Source organism: Apis laboriosa, unplaced genomic scaffold, assembly GCF_014066325.1.
Source record: "Apis laboriosa isolate Shangri-la unplaced genomic scaffold, ASM1406632v1 scaffold39_cov144, whole genome shotgun sequence".
Lineage (NCBI taxonomy): Eukaryota > Metazoa > Arthropoda > Insecta > Hymenoptera > Apidae > Apis > Apis laboriosa.
Genome location: NW_025223140.1, coordinates 705,294 through 723,021, shown reverse-complemented (window position 1 = coordinate 723,021; position 17,728 = coordinate 705,294). Strand labels below are relative to the sequence as shown.

The 17,728-nt window shown below is 23.7% G+C and overlaps 1 protein-coding gene across 9 annotated transcripts in view; it reads right to left on the bottom strand.

Moving 5' to 3' along the window:
* Window positions 1–17,728, bottom strand: part of LOC122715659 (serine/threonine-protein kinase Doa) — a 79,206-nt gene that overhangs the window by 9,726 nt on the left and 51,752 nt on the right. The window contains exons 1-2 of one of the 9 annotated variants that reach the window (XM_043938008.1): window positions 10,052–10,911; window positions 8,036–9,210 (exon numbers count right to left, since the gene is read on the bottom strand). The exons of 7 other annotated variants lie outside the window; for them this stretch is intronic. In XM_043938008.1, the coding sequence (XP_043793943.1) occupies window positions 8,036–9,112 (1,077 nt within the window). In that variant the 5' untranslated portion in view covers window positions 9,113–9,210; window positions 10,052–10,911. Of the gene's footprint in view, window positions 1–8,035; window positions 9,211–10,051; window positions 10,912–17,728 lie in introns of those variants that run through there. One more of the 9 variants, XM_043938007.1, reaches the window with a different exon arrangement.

The window sequence follows — 17,728 nt, the reverse complement described above, 5'->3', positions numbered from 1 at the left end:
TAAGTAAACATGTATGTTTCCTAAAAATACGTTTCTTATAAAGAAATTATTACATATTGCATATTATTTTCATTTGCATATATTGTATCATAATTAATTACGTATCAACAAAATATTTATATATTCATGTGTAATTTTTCTGTATGAATATAAATAATATTACTTAAAATAGATTATATTTTTTAATTCGAATGATATGATAGCGAAAGAGTTATTTAATGTTTAGATTTGAATAATTCGCAATTGAGTATTTACTAAGACCAGCAATTTGTGCGCATATTAATAATAACTTTAGTGGATTTTATTTTTAGAAATTGAACCAAGGTCTGCTATAACAAAAATTAACAAAAATATTGAATAATCATAAAATGTAATTAAAGTAATACAAAAATATAATGTATATTATATTATATAATAATATACAATTATATTTATAATTAATATATATGAACATATACATTAGATCTTTAATTTTTTTCTTTTATTTATCAAAAATGAATGTTATAATTTTATTAAGAAAATATTAGAAAATTATTATAATTAATAAAAATCTTCATATATTTTTTTATAATAAAAATTTTTTTATAATAATTTATTTCTGGATATCTAACAAAAATAAAAGAGAATTCCAACAAAAAAACTTTAAAAAAGATTTAGTTGCAATTTATATATTATTTAATATATAGTATTTATTTTTTTTATTATTTTCAAATATAATAATTTTTTTATCTACTTTTAACTTTGAATCAGAAAAAAAAGATATATCATTTATTTATTTATTACAGATTGTATTATCACGAAGAAGATGATATTTGAATCAAGAAAGTTTTGTAGAAAAAAGATTATTGATTCATAAATTATTTTTAGAAAATTATTTTTATTTTTCAAATTAATAGAATTGTGAATAAAAATCTTGACATTTCTTGCTATTTTTTTTCATTCGAAGTTTTCGAAATTTAAATAAATAATACATATAAGTAATTTAAGAACTTTCATTTAATTAATTGTAAACCAATAAAATTTATATTTAAATTTTAATTCTTTTGAAATTGGGGATTTTATTGGAATAATAAGCTTTATTATATTTACTAGGACATGCAGGATAAGTCTGAATACGTAGAAAGTATAGCAAGGATTGATTTTACGTAAAAAAATTAAATTTAAAAGTTTGTCTATTCCTGTACGATTCCTTGATTGTATATATTTAATCTTTTCTTAATCAATTTTCTCAAAACCAAAAATTTATTCAATAAAATTTTATTTTATATTTTCCATATGTAAAATAACTACTTATTAATAATTCATATTCAATTTGAAGAATTAGTCAATTTCATTATATTATATATTTAAAAATTTTTATTCTATATTTTCTATTCATTTTTTTACGTAGAATCAATTTCGACAATACTTTCTATATATTCTAATTCATCTTGTACACTTTCGAATTTAATTTATTGCAATTCGGAGCATACTTCACGTTGATACATTAATATATAAAGATAAGATTAATATATTATTATATAAACTTTATTACAGTTGTATTTCTTATGTGGATAGTTGTTTCAAATTATTTTATTTTTATAGAACTATTTCAAAAATTTAAAAAGATGAATGATATGAATATAGATATATTTGATCAAGATATTGATTAACAGTAATGATGATGATTCTGATTTAATAAATCAGAAAAAATAAATTCAAATAATTCCGATGTAGATATAATAGATATAAATATAAATAATAATTATTATGTAAGAGATTCTTATTGCAAATTGAGATTACGCTGAATCAGATTTACTTTTAATTCAATTAAATAATTGTGCTTTAAAAATGAAAATATTAATTTTTCGGAATATTTTCAATATATAACGATTTATTTTCTAAAAAAATTTATCGAAAAGAAAAAAGAAATAAAATTAAAAAAATTAATTATTCAAAAATTATATGTATATATGATATTGTGATTATAATATCTTGCAATATTTTGCTTAATGTAAATTAGTGACCATTATATATTTATCAATATATAATGTAAATAATATAGTGATCGATATAAACTTTTCATGTCAAAATTATATTTCCAAAAAAGAATTAACTAATTTCTATTTTAAAATTTATTATATTATTTCTTGCTATATATTGTGAAGATTCTTGACAATTCGAAGTAAATAATTTTTAAAAAGCTAGATTCTGCAATCATCAACAAAAATATGGTAAAATTTAAAGCTACTTTGAAATGAATATCCTTTTTTTCCAGGTTACATCTATAATTTGAAGTTATACAATGGAAGAGAAAAATCAAATGAAAGTATCTTAACAGAAAGAATTGTATGAAAATTAATGTCTTCTATTTGAGAAAATGATATTACGATATGTATCGATCATTTTTTATTTCAATTGCAATTATTTCAAAAGCATTATTTGCAGCTATCAGTATTATTGAAACATAGAAAAATATTTCTAAATCAGCAAATTAGAATATTATGAAGTTGATTTTTTTTTTTTGCACTAATGATGAAATTACATTTGTAAGATATTAAACCAGCACTTAATAATCATTATGATGAACGACAACAATAAGCAGAATAAAAAATGAAAAAAAGTTGAAGCAAGAAATAATATTTTTTTTTAATGGTAATAATGGTAATAATGGTAATTGTAAATGCTCACATTATTCAGGACCAATTGAAGAAGAAAAATACTATTAATAAATTTTTTGATAGTTCTGGCAGAGCAAAGCACATTGATATAGATAGAATGTAAGAATAAAAAACATTCCTCACATGAAAGATCATCGAGTGAAAAATGTTTCTACATAAATATTAGAGACTATATGCCAGTTCAAGAAAATCAAAAGAAAAAATGTATCAACTGTTCAGTAAAGACGGTTCAAGCTTCTAATATATTCAATGTTTTATAAAAAAAAATTTATATAATATTACAATTAATTATCATTATATATCATTAATAACATATATATTTTTCTGTTGAATGTCACTTTTAGATATCAATATATAATTTAAATATTTCAATAAATAAATTTTTTTATTTATATCTTTATAATTATTCATATTAAATATATTACAATAAAAATTATATTATTGTATTTTTATAAGAAATCAATATTTATTAAAATTTTGATTTTTGATAAAAAAGATTATTTTAAAAGAAAGAAGAAAGATAATATTTTGGATTCGAATTTCTCAAGTTTAAAAGTCAGATATCAATCTATCTTTATTTGAACATTATTATAGAAGGAATTTTTATCTCAATATATGTTATTTTAATGATTGATAATTTTAAAATATTATCATATATTTTAAATAGATTATATCTATCAAAATTATCATTATCATTTTTTCTTTTATTATACTTAAAATTGAATCAATTACTTAATCTTTCAAAACAATTTCTCATTTTATAAATTTGTGATGATTGCAGAGACATGGTTTATAATTAATCAATTTCCTGAAATGATCCACACATACTAAACTATATTGGAATGTTTATTTAGATTCTTTTCCATATCGATATTGATTTTTAATGAAACGAATGAAATGAAATGAATAAGAAAACATTTTCATCTGAATTATTATCTTTCTTATCAATCAATATTCTGCATCGATACATGATGATATCGATTTCATTGCAATCTGCATCATGAAAATCAATGCATATGTTGCAACATGTTTGTTATGTATAAGTCATATAAGATGTGAACATGTCCATGAATAATGTGCATGTTCTGTTTGCATACGTGCTAAATATCCATATCTTACAACAGCATGTTACCTGTCTGTAGGCATCTGCAAATCTTAATATACGATAATATATCAATAGACAATGTTTCTAATATTAAGTCTGTACACGTTTGAACAAACATAACAATATATAGTTGTTGCAGATTATAATTATTGAGATTGAAATTATAAATTTTCAATTATATAATATTTCATTTCATTATCACTTTTATAAAAATTATAAAAATATTTCATTTTTCATAAAAATATTTCTTTAGATAAAAGATCAAAGAAAGATTTATAAATTAAATTAAAATAAAAAATTAATTTTAATACTACAATTTTTGGAATTTTATGCTATAAAGTTATTTCAATTAAATTTCATTTAAGCATTATTAACAATTTTATAATTTTCTATAATTTATATTTAATATAAATAAATATGAATAAATACTAAATAAATTATGATAAAATATATATTATAATATAAAACCGTTGACCAATACGAACTTGGATCATAAAGGATTAAATTTTAAGTACATCAACACAAAATAACCTATTTTTTTATTAAAAGATATACTTAAAAAATTATAATATATTAAAAATCAAAGGTTTTAATTATTAAATATTATAAAATATTACAAACCATCTATTTTGATTCTTTTGATATTTATATGTGTATCAGTATGTAAGATAGAAATTATAAAAATGTTATTTTAAAAAAAATAAAAATAAAAAAAATTATATTAAATAAAAAACATGTAATAATTAAATTATTTTACAATTTTCAATATAATAAAAAAAATAATATCACGATATAATATAATTTTATCAGTTGTTAAAAGAAATAAAAAAGAAAAAAGAAACACATACAAACGTAATAAAAAAATTATACAGAACATCTTTGAAAAATTTTAATTTTTTTGAAATAATTATTGTAAATGACTTTTATCTATATTCATTTTTATATATTGAATATCATATATAATATATAAAACATTTATTTATATATTTTTGAAATTTTCAAAAAATTAATTAATCTTTGGAATATAAAGCGAAATACTTGGCTAAATCATTTATCTAATTTTTTAAATTAATATCAATTATTAAGTCAATTGGATCAAAAATGATTCAGAAATTATTCGACTTTTTTTTTTTTCGAGAATATAGGATATCTGGAGGATATTTTTAGTAATATGTTATAAAAGAAATGTACTATATAATATATTAATACTATATATAATTACTATATAATATAAGTAAATGTACTATAAAATAAATGTAAAGAATAAAAATTATATACAAATTCCTGAAAATAAAAACCACAGAAATTTATGAAAAAAATTTTTAATATGTATATGATATGTAAAAAAAATATGAAATATCTAAATTAAATTTTATATTATGATATGTATTATAAAAATTGAAACAGATCTTTATTTCAAATTCATTTTTTAAATTATGTTTATTAAAATTTAAATTTACATAAATATTTCCAATCTAATTATTATAAATAAAAAAAAAATTTTTAATTAATATTCCAAGATTCTAAACAAATATTCTATCTTTATAAATTTCTTTGATATTTAAATTGTGTAAACATTATCCTTTTTTTTTATAATAACACGTGAAATTTATAATATAATATATAAAATAAATGTGAAATCCACGAATCATATTGATGCTATATAAGATCAAGTTAATGAATACGAATCAAATTTGATATATAAATCCAGATTTTATATTAATATGCAAGAAACTAATAAAATTAAATATATTCCATCAATTATATGAATTTCAAATTCTCTCTACTGTCTTTTGAAGCATCACTCGATATTTCAAATTATTCCCTATCAAATTATTCTCACGATGATCAATAACATTTGAGTTTCGATAAGATAGCTCGAAAAAATGAAAAAAATTTCAAGGATATAATTCTCAGGTCATTTATCATAAATAGATATTTATCTCATATTGACATCGTACAGACATAGATATCGATTAGTAAATCACCGTATCGCTAATATCGGTGGAGGAGTCAGCCAGGGATTTGTTAACCCTTTCAGCACTATGAATAAATAGATATAATTCCATATACAAGATAATTCATGCAATTATAAAAAACCGTATTCGTATTCATTTTCAATTGAAGTTAGAGAAAAATGTGAAATGTGAAAAGAAAGTAGTTTAATATAAAAGAATAATGAGACAGACAAAAAGAAAAATTTCCATTAAAAATAATATAATAACAACCACAAAATATATGTTTCAAAAAAAGTATAATAGCAAATATATAATATATTTTTAAATTAATTTTTTTTCTAAATTTAACCAAAAAGATAAAAATATACTTTGTTATAATTAAGTAAATTATCTTGTATATAAATAATATATATTTTTTAAATGCAATGATAAGTAATTCAATAAAAATGAAATGAATACTTTCAATGTTTCTGAGAACCAATACTATAAAGATTTTTGTATTTTTTTATTGAAATCTGAAAAATTTATCTATTTTTTTATTTTTTTTATCTTTAGTATCTTATCTTTTTTCTAAACAAAATTTCAATTGCTAACCTTAATATTTTTGTTTTTGAAAATAGATAAATGTTAAATCCAATTTGAACTCAACGAAAACTAAATATTTATAAACCAAAGCCAAGTTATATTAATATCAACTCACACATTTTTACTTTTTTTTTTAAGAACAAGTAAAAACTTAACTTTAGAATTATCAAAGATATAAGATATAAAATTAAAAAATATATCATTTCATTATTTGTTTCTATAATTTTATTTAAATTGTTAATTTTAGAAATAGATTAGACAATACTTGCTATAAATGCTGCTTGATTTCAACTTTGTATTTTTTTAAATGTGAACATAAACATAATGGATATTATAAAATTTAATATCACGAAAATTATTTATGGATTTAAAATAGTCCCAGATAATACCAATATTTTATTTAACTTAATAATATCACTTTTATACTATTATATAAATTATATATTTATACTATAAATTAAATAGTTCAATTTAAAAAATATTATAATTTTTATTATAAAAAATTATAAAAAATAAATAAAAATTTTTATATGAAAAATATGACTGTTAGTAGCACACATTATTATACTGAAATCAACCACTTTATATACTATGTAACGGTTACTAGTCTTGAAATTGCAAATTAAGAAAGAAACCTATAATCAATCACGATTCTCTCTCTCTTTTTTTTTTAATTAAATAAAAATTCTGGAATACAGCTTTGGCCTCATTGATAAACCGAACGAATCGTTATTATAATGAAATCAAACAGTATATCCTATAATGTATATATAAATATTAATTTCAAAATTGCGAATTAAAAAAATCTGTAATTAATAGAAGTGTAAATTTTGCGATTCTTCAGAATCCGAAAACTTCGGGACAGTTCGGAAAAATTCGGATAAAATCGATTCTTATTACTCTCGAATTGGTGTCCTGAAAATTTCAAGATCTGAAACTAAATTCGAAATGTGATTCGATCTAAGCATAAACGAGCAATAATAAAATGCAAATTTAGCAAGTTTAGATTTAACTATTAAGACAAAATAAAATAGAAAAGGGACAATTTTTATTAATATTTAAATATTTTAATACAAATATTTCGTCTTTAATCCTTTGTAAATCAAATCATGTAAGATTAAAAATAACTAAACACATTATACTGTTATTTATATTTGCAACTGGCAATTAATAAAACGAGGCCATATACAATTTTCAAATCCCTAAAGCTAAGAGATGCATGCTCACTATTTAAATAGATGTAAATATTCAAAATATGTAACATATAAAATGATGTAGAACTATAGCTGCGAATGTGTTAACTCCGAGCAATAACGAAAGTATTAAGATTTTCGTTCAATTCCGTCCGAATTTTCCCCATTTAAGTCGTAATTCGGCTATTCGTATATCTGTAATTATCAATTACAATACTTCTCTTCTCCAATTAAATTAAAATTCTGGTTTACACAGTTCTAGATTTATTCAAAAGAAATCAATTTTTTTAAATCGACAATTATTTGTCACATGACTCAACCCGACATATCGAACATTCATCATATATACATTATATTCAGCGCTGAAAGAGTAAACAATAGGCAAACGCACAAACAGCTCTAAAATGGGAAGATGGCAGCATAGGGTAGGCACGCAACAACATAGTAATAGCAGCAATAGGAGGATTTTCTCAACGAAACAACGTTATTTTCGTTCGTCGATATCCACGGAGAATCCGCGGTTCGACAACTTACAATCGCGTGTTGAATCGCGTCCACGTGGTTGTCAACGACACTCGCGGCCATCGCGCTCTTCGACGCGTCTTTTCGTTCGCTTTGGCGCGTGCTTTTCTTATATTTGCTGGCGATTTTGTCCGTGGTACTCGGCCTCATTTTCACCTGGCCACCTGCCGCCAACTGACTATACGTCTCTTCCATAGCGGCATATTTTAAAATCAAACTTTGTATTTCCTTTCGTTTCGCTGCTCTCTCAGAAATGGCTGGATCACTTTCTTCAATCTCGACTGTTGCAACAGTAATATTATCGTTTGTCACAGTTTCTTTAGTCATGCTGCTAGTCGGTGTCTTGTCAGGATCTTCCTCATTTTTTTCTTTGGGTGTCAAAGATTCCACTTTCATAGGTCTGGTTAGTCGAAGAGCAGTCGACGAGGATTCCAATTGTTCACTCTTTCCATTTCGATAGGGTCTCACTTTTCTGGTACGTGTCTCTGCGTGACCAGACTTGTGTCTTCCATACCTTTTGTATGTATCCGAGTTTAACAAAGAGTGTTTGTCCGTGCGGTGATATCCGGGCGTTTTATCGCGCTTAAAATCTTTCACATTGGAGGTTTTTACATAAGGATATGCTTTTTCAGAAAGGACCACACTAGTAGGATTTTTAATCACGGTGCGGGTTATCGAAGGTTCCAAAGTTTTCTCATCTCGAACGAATGGACTGTCTTCGCGGCGAAAATACGTGTCTCTTTCGCGAGTACGTGGCCCACAATTGACCGAGGGACGGTCTGTATGCTTCTTTCTGGAATATTTGTCCAGAATGGTGCAGTACTTGTCCTCTATGCGAGCCCTGGCGCTGTTTAATTGGTTGACTATAGGAGAATATCTGGTAATAATTGTAGGTTTGTTCACTATATTGTCGTTCACACTCGACGTCCCGCGAACTCTGGTGGTCAATCTTTGCAACAGACTCGAGCACGAATCACTGAGTAGTTGAGTGACGCTCGTAGTCGTCGAGGAACGTGCATACCGATTTCGCCGGCCCGCCGAATCCTGACGAGACGTCGACATATTGTCGCGTGGCGCGAAGATGAACATCGAGACGCAGTTTTAACGCTCACAGCTGTTCCTCTGACGATTCAACGACTTGAGAGATCAAGTCGTGGCGAGGAAAATTACTCTGAGCCAAATGGAAACTGTAAATGTCTAGTTTGATGATTTCTTCCGATTTTGACAATATCTAGTTTTTTCTTTAAAAGTTTTATTTCGCCAAAACAAGATTTCAATTAGGAAAGGTTATATAAATATTACGTTTTCATTAATTTTATTTGATTAGATGTTGATTTAAGACAGATTGGTTTTGGAAGTATAATATATGCTAGGATATAAATAATGTTAGAAAAATTTGTAAACACAAACTAATTGAAATTTGAATATATTTTATTACTGGCATTTTTGTATTACAAAAATATTTTTTGTGACCGAGTAAACATTTTCTATCTTTAGCCTTAACAGATATATGGTTAATTTCATTATACGAACGGATTATTTTTGAATTGCCAACAAATTTGTCAAGAGTATTTTCGTGGACACGATTTGACCAATAACTTATTTTATTGACATTATTCAAAGATACGTTAAACTGAAAAAAAAAGATACTTTAAATTGAATAAAATATATTAGACTAATTATGCAATATATTTTGTCAAATTTTTATATTTATATTTTAACTGGTAATTTAAATAATTAAACTCTAGGAAAAGCTAACTTATTTAATTAATTATGAAGAAATATGTTGATGAATCGAAAATAATGCATAAATTTAGTTTATTAAAATCATGCAAAAATCAAAAGTATTTTTTTTCTTTTTTTATAAAAATAAAAAAAATTAAAAATAAAAAAAAAAATAAACAAAATTATATTTTTTCATAAATTTTATCTTAAATTGAAGTCTTGTTTCGAACTTATTAACGAATTAAGAAAAAACCTAGAACGATATTGTCAAAATTGAAAAAGTCTAAAAAACTAGACTATTACCAAAATTCTTCTTTCGAATCCGGTATTCCAAACTCGATGTTTCAGCAGCTGGTTCCTTGAGTAATCCTGTTTGTTTTCGAATTCAGCAATGGCGCGCGTTTCACAGCCTCTTGGACTTAACACACACATACACACACAGTTTCAAGGTCGTTCCGCTAGACCTTGCTTGGTGTCCTTAACGCGACACATGCGAGAGAATCGCACCAACGATGGCGAAAACAACATCGACTCACAAGCATCCAAGTACAAGGCATACGCGCGATAACGGCGAAACAGAGAAAGAAGAAAGATGAAATAAAAGCGCAAGGCGGAAGATGATAAAGAGTGATCCAGAGACGATTGGCGGGGAGTGAGAACACGCTTCTGGCCGCAGGTTCATCACTCGGCCAGAGTGCGAGTATCGTGTAGATCGCGCAACAGGGACGCCACGAAGGCACTAAAGAGACACACGAGCACGGCGGTCACGGAGACGACGGCCGATGTCGACCGTTCACGAGAAGATGAGGAGGCGAGTCGGTGCGCCCCGCCAAATACTCTCCTCGCACTAAAAATATCGAGCAGCGGTTGTGAGCTGTACTCTCCGACCGACTATTCTCTCTTTCTCTATCCGTTTCTCGCTCTAAACTGTTCGTCGTTCCCTCGTCGTCTTCCTAATCCGTTTCTCTTTTTCGTTCTTTCCCTCCTCTTCTTATCCCGAATCTATTTCTTCTCTTACTCGCTTTAAACCGTTTCAATTTGTTCTCTTCATCTTCTCTCCTCTGCTCTGTTACAGATCTATTTTTCTTTCCTTTTTTTTATCCGAAATTGAATATTTCTTTTTGTTTCTTATTCTAAACTGTTCGTTCTTCCTTCTCTTTATTTTCTATTTTCTTAATCTATTCCTTTTGTTTTTTTATCTGTTTATTTCTCTAAAGTGTTCGTTTCGTATCCGTTCATTCTCTCGTATTCTTCTTCGTCTCTTCTCTTTTCTTTCTTTTGCATGTGAAATCGAATACTTCTTTCTCTTTCTCGCTCTAAATTCTTCGACTCTCGCCTTTTTCGTCTTTTTTTTCTTCTCTTCTTTCTTCTAGATCTATTTCCTTTTCTTTTCAACCGAAATCGAATATTTCTTTAAAATCCATCTTGGTCTTTTCCTTTCTCATGTATCTATTCTTTCTTCTTTCTCTCCCCCCCTCTCTCTAGTTCGAAAACGATTTTCTTTTCTCTCTATTCGGTTGTTCTTTCCTCCTTTTTTCCTTAATCTTTTTTGTTCTCTTTTCTTTCAAATCTATACTTCTTCTTACTAAAATTTTCTTAATAAAAAGGCGAAGAAATTAAAAAAAGAAGAGCACACGAGAAAGAATGAAGATTAGTATATATTCAAAGGAGTAAAGAAAAATACAAATTTATTATGTAAATTAGGTCCTAATTATTCGAAATAGCGAAATTCGACTTTTTTTTAAGAGGAATAAGAGAGATCTTGGCAATGTGAGAGCTTCCTGGTGCACGACGAGGTCATCGTTTACGATGGATCATCGTCACTGATGGGTATTTTCGCGAACATGGTGTGTGCACACACGTGCATAAGACGATTCTCTTCGTTCCTCTTCTGTCTTCGTTCCTCTTTATCTTCTGTCTTTCTGACGCGCACCTTGACACATATAGAAATTACGAAATCGGGGGAGGAACGCGATTCGAACGGGAGCAAGAGAAGAGGTTTCGTGGCACGATGAACGATTAAATTCCGATCTACAGCGGTGTGACGAAGATACAATACGTATCGTGTGTAATTAGAACGGGCGACGCGATTTCAAGCGTGCAATGCTTCTTTGCAAGATCATTGCACCATCGAAAGGATTGTAAGGTTTGGGCGAAGCGACCGCAGATTTTTATGCAAAATTAAATTTTTATGAATATAACTAAAGAAATAAAATATTTTTGGCAAATTTTTTTAAAATTTTATGCTAAATAAGAGTATATTAAATATATAAGAATATAAAAATTAAGTAAGAAATTTATTTTATTGTTCAAATATTATAAATTTTATTCAAATTTTGTATAAATACATAATTGCAATCTATAATTAGATTTGATAATGATTTGACGTAAACTGGATATTTGTCCATTTATGAAAAATTTGCAAAAATATATTGTGAATATAATGTATAAATATATATAAGGTGATAATATATTCGTGAGATATCTTTGAAAGCTCGATTCTAAAGAATAAAATAAATTGATTTTATTGATATATCAATATATAAAATACAATCAATCTCCTCCTTATTACAGCGAGTATCATATAAAATCATTTCAAGTTTTAAGAAATATTTAAATACTAATATATCTAAAAAAAAATATCGTCTAAAATGTTTTTCTATCTTACAATACAAAAAAATATAATAAGTAATTTAAATGTAAATGAAACGAAATGGAGATAGAATAATTTCATTTTATCTATATTTTTTTTTTATTTAATGCAAACATAAATTCCTTATAACTTAATATATAAACTTTTAATCGATATTTTTGTATATCAACTTCTATATTCATCTCTAGAATTAATCCTTCAAAAATCAATTATATTAACACTCTCTGTAAAATATAAAACAAAATTCTCGTTACAATATTTATAGAATGAAATAAATTTCCATTTAGATTATATTCATAAAAATACAAACATGCATAAATATCTACCATAATAATAATTTGTTGGAATTATCACTAGCATTTAAATTTTTGCGACTTGATATTTTATTTGATTCATTCTTGATATAGTGATATTCTTGAAATTTCTGAAGATTTATAGTTTTTATTTTTTTTGAAAAAATGATATGATATAACATGATTTCGATATAATATGAATGAAGATTTTTGATTATTAAAAAAATATATATACATTTTTTTTAGATAATAAAATTTATAGTTAATTTATTTATTATTACTAAGAAAAGCATTTAGTAAAAATAGTTTTTAATAATATTTAAAATATTCAACAAATCTGAATTTAATCAAATTTTTGATCCATTGAAAAATTAATATTTTATTTTACTTTCAATAATATAATTTTTATTTTTTACAAATAATGTTTCTTATTATATAAAAAAATATAATTTTGAATGAAGAAATTTGAATTAGATTTGAAATGGGTTAATGAAAATTGTAAATTTATATTATTATTAAGATTGTAGAAAAATATTAAAAATTATAATATAATAAAAATAAGAAAAAAAGTACAATATTTAATTAATTATTATGTTTAAAAAACAAAAATTTAAAACTTCTAAAACTTTACTACAAAAATTAAATTTTTGTATAATATTAAATTTGAAAGATTAAAATTTTGAAAGATTTTCGTTATTCGAAAATGATCATACAATTTTAAATTTTAACTATATAATATACTATTACTACTAAACTATAATAATGAAAAAGTTATATAAACTTGCTCGATTTAATTCGACTATGTATATAAACGACGACTATGTATATTCAATCTTAGAATTGAATGAAAAACAAATGTGCTTTAATTGAATGATATTATATGAATGAAATATACGAAAAAATTATTTATGTGGATTAAAATTAGTAAATAAAAATTAATTATCATGCAAATTTGAAGGGAATGAAAATAGCTGATTTTTTTTTTAAATTCTAAAAAATTTCGAGAAAAATTGTCTTGCTGTCAAAAATATTCTGAATCTAACTTTAAGAAAATTAAAAATCAATTTCCTTCTTATTAGAGTGAGTATTGTATAAAATCGTTTCAAGTTTTAAGAAATATTTAATTAGTAATATATCTAAAAAAAAAAAAAAAAATATCGTCTAAATAAGTGTTTTTCTATTTTTTTTCAGTTACAACTTCCTGATATTATTTAATTAGTATTTTTTTAATATTTAAATAAATTGTCAATCTTCATTTAAGATAAAAAAAATTAAAAAAAATAATATATGATTTTATCATCAATGACTAGCAATATTGTATTTGATTTATGATAATCTAAATATGGTAAAATATGGTAATTATAATAAATATTAAATAAGTACTAAAAATTCATGTCAACTAAAAATACCAAAGGTCGTGACCGATAGGTAAAAATCATTTGTCTAAAGAAACATAACATCAATTAAAGTAATTAAAACAATATTAAATAATGAAAATTTTTTATAAATAGGATAGAAAAAATAAAAATATTAATTAGCAAGAATTTTTCATTAAAAATTTTATGATCGTTACAAAAAAAAAAAAAAATGAATAATTTAAAAATTCGAATGATTTAAAATGATTATAAGTCAAGAATATCGATTAACAAGTGAAGATTCGCAACTACAATAGTAATCTATCAATAGAGTACACACATTAATACCTTTATTGGTACAACAAACATCATTGACATCGTTTCTTAACTTTCTAAATCACAAAGATAAATTATTTATTGATACATATAAATACCTTTTTTCTTTTATAAATGCAATTCTTGAATTTTATCATTATATTTTTATTAAAAAAAAAAGACTAGCACTATTAACTCGTTTTTTCAACTTGTATTTTTGCACTTTTCAAAGAAAAAAAAAAATAAAATTAACAAATTATAGCAAGCTTCTATCATTAATGTATGTATATATACAGAAAACATTATAAATTTTTATTAAAATATGCAATAGTACTTCGCGAATATATGAATATTTTACATCTGAATATTCTACTATCTAAACCTTTTGCTACCTAAACAGAATGTTTCCTGTCAACTAACCTTTTTCTTTTATAAATATATAATGTTTATACACAATATATACTTTGGTGTGTTTGACTGAACGATACACTATTGTCTATAAGTCACTGGATATTTGCTGAATATATATTTAAATATGATTCATAGTTAAATATGATATTAACCTATTGATGTTTAACAATAATGTATGAATTTGTTTTTTTAATATCATTGCTCTAAACATATCTAAATATATGTTTAATATCAATCTTTTTCGTAAATCAAATTTATAGAATTTGAAGAAAAAATTATGATAAATTATATATTTCTTTTTTAAATTCAGAATTTTTTTTTTTAATTTATATCATGGACTAAAGTTGTGAAAATTATTTATTATTATAGATAGAAAAGTGATNATATATAATATATAAATAATATATATATTAAAATTGTTAAATATAATACATCATATTGCATAATATTCATTTTTTCCGTATTTTATTGTTATTGTTATTATTAATGCTTGGTGATTTTTTAAAGATGAAAATCTGTGCAATCATACAATGAAGGACAAAAGTATTCATACATTCATTAAAATGAAATAATTTTTTTAAAATTGAATCAAATAATTTCAATTTTTTTAAACATTAAAAGAATTAGTTTATTATATTGTGTAAAAAGAAGTTTGTAAAAATTGCTATTGGAATTGTGAAAGAAAAAAGTAAAGATCATGATTTTAGCTTTTTTATCTAAATTTATAATCAAAATTTATAGCATATTTTTTTGTAGATCCAAATAAATTGTATATATATCTACAACTTTATCAAAATCGATTTTTTAGTTGTTTTATTAATGAACAATTATTTCGATGAAATTTTGTACATATATGTAATTTATAATATTTTAAATATTTTAAATTTTCATTACATAGATAAAAGTTGAAAAAATCAAGATGTGTATTTTTTTCTTCACAATTCCAAACAATAACAATTTTAAAAAATTATTTACTCGTATATTTAATCTAATCCTTCTAACATATCAAATAAATTCAAATCTTTTGTTCCAATTTTAAAAAAGTTATTATGTTTTAAATTATGAGCTTTTATCCTTCATTATTTTATGTAATTTTTTATGTAATATATGTAATAATATTCTATATAATATAGTAAAACCAACAGTAAAATGTGCAAAGAGTTTTAACAATCAGAACCAAATAAACAATTATATGAAATGAAATGAAATAATTAGAATTAATTATACATCGAGATAATTGACAACAATTAAAATCTCCAGACAATTGAAAAGTGAATACGAAAGTGAAGTGTGAAAGTATAATAGAGCACACACAATATTTATTAATTTGATAAAAATCTTCTACAAAAATCGGAACAATCTCATATATCTGAAATGCATTCGTTTATGATCAGTGGAAGAATTTGCAAACTATTAATAAAGTTCGAGTGTCTTTATTTTCAAGGTCATAGATTTGATGATATCGATGTCACGAGATCCCCAAAACTATCTATAAAATTATGGCATAAATACGCTCGTTAGAAAATAATATAGTTTCAAATCTCGCTCACGAGATCGCATTTCATGCGAAACTTTCCTGGCATCAGTGGAAACCCTTCCTCGTGCATCATCCGTCGTTTCCGGAAGAAGATGATGATGATAAAAGATGATGATTTGAACTCGATAAATTCGTGGGAAAATATTGCATTAAGATTGATTTACATTGCGCATAACGTCAGTTAACAAATAATGTTGTTAAAAAAATAATACTTCTGCATATCATATAAGTATGAATATTCATTTTAGAATTGATATATTATTGAATTGAATTGTTATATTATAGTATATTATAATGTTAATATATTTTTTGAATATTTTCGATATTAAAAACAGATACAAAAATTGTTAATATTCTGGTTTAAAAATATAATTTTTTTGTTTTGGACTAAAGTTATGTAAATAAATTAATTATACAAAAGCTTGCCAAATCAAATGATCAAAATACAAAAGACACAATAAAATAAAAAAAGATCGATTCATTATTAATATTAAAAACATTCTTCATTCCTTTAATATGTGTTTTTTCCATTTAAAATGATAATGTCTTGTAATTTTGTTTAAGTAAAAATATATTATTTTTTTTTAAATTAAAGATTTTGTGTAATTTTTCTTTAAATCAAAATATTAAAGATATTAGTTAAAAACAAAGTATTTTAGATTATATGTAACACTTATTTACGATAGCTATAATATAAATTCCTTTTGCCTAATTTTTATGACGACTTATAATTTTGTTAGTGTACCTCAATAAATAAGCCTCAAACCATATTTTTGTTTATACCAACTTTTTTTTGATTTGTTTTGACCTCTGAAATCGACAGATATATCTTCCATGAATAAATTAATACTTCATATATATAGATTAAACATTTATAAAACTAGAATTTTATTCATTTTCTTCTCTTCTAATGTGAAAAACTAAACAAAATATAATAACAAAATAACAAAATATGTAAAATCGAAATATAAATTTATTTTATCTCGATTTGTCACTTTGTTCAGTCTTTTATCGATGCCTCTACAATTTAATACAAACAATTATGTCACAACTTTTCAATAACTGATGATTTGTAAGTATTTTTTTTCTTTAAACTGTTAAAATTATCTCAATTGTAGAAAAATAATATGAATATTCTTTTTTTTATACTTTCTAATAATTAAAAAAATATTAACTCTTTTTCTATAAACCAAATCTATGTAAAAATTTCATTTAATTTTTATATTTTTGTTTGTTAAAATAAAATGATTCTTTGATTCGAAACACATGACCCTTATGTTCTATAGGAATAGAACAACTCAAAGTAATTTTGTAATTTTCAAAATTTTATTGATATGAAAAAAATTATTGTTACTTGCTTTTTTTTTATTAATACAATCTTGTAAGCATGTTTTTAAATTGAACATTTACAATTTA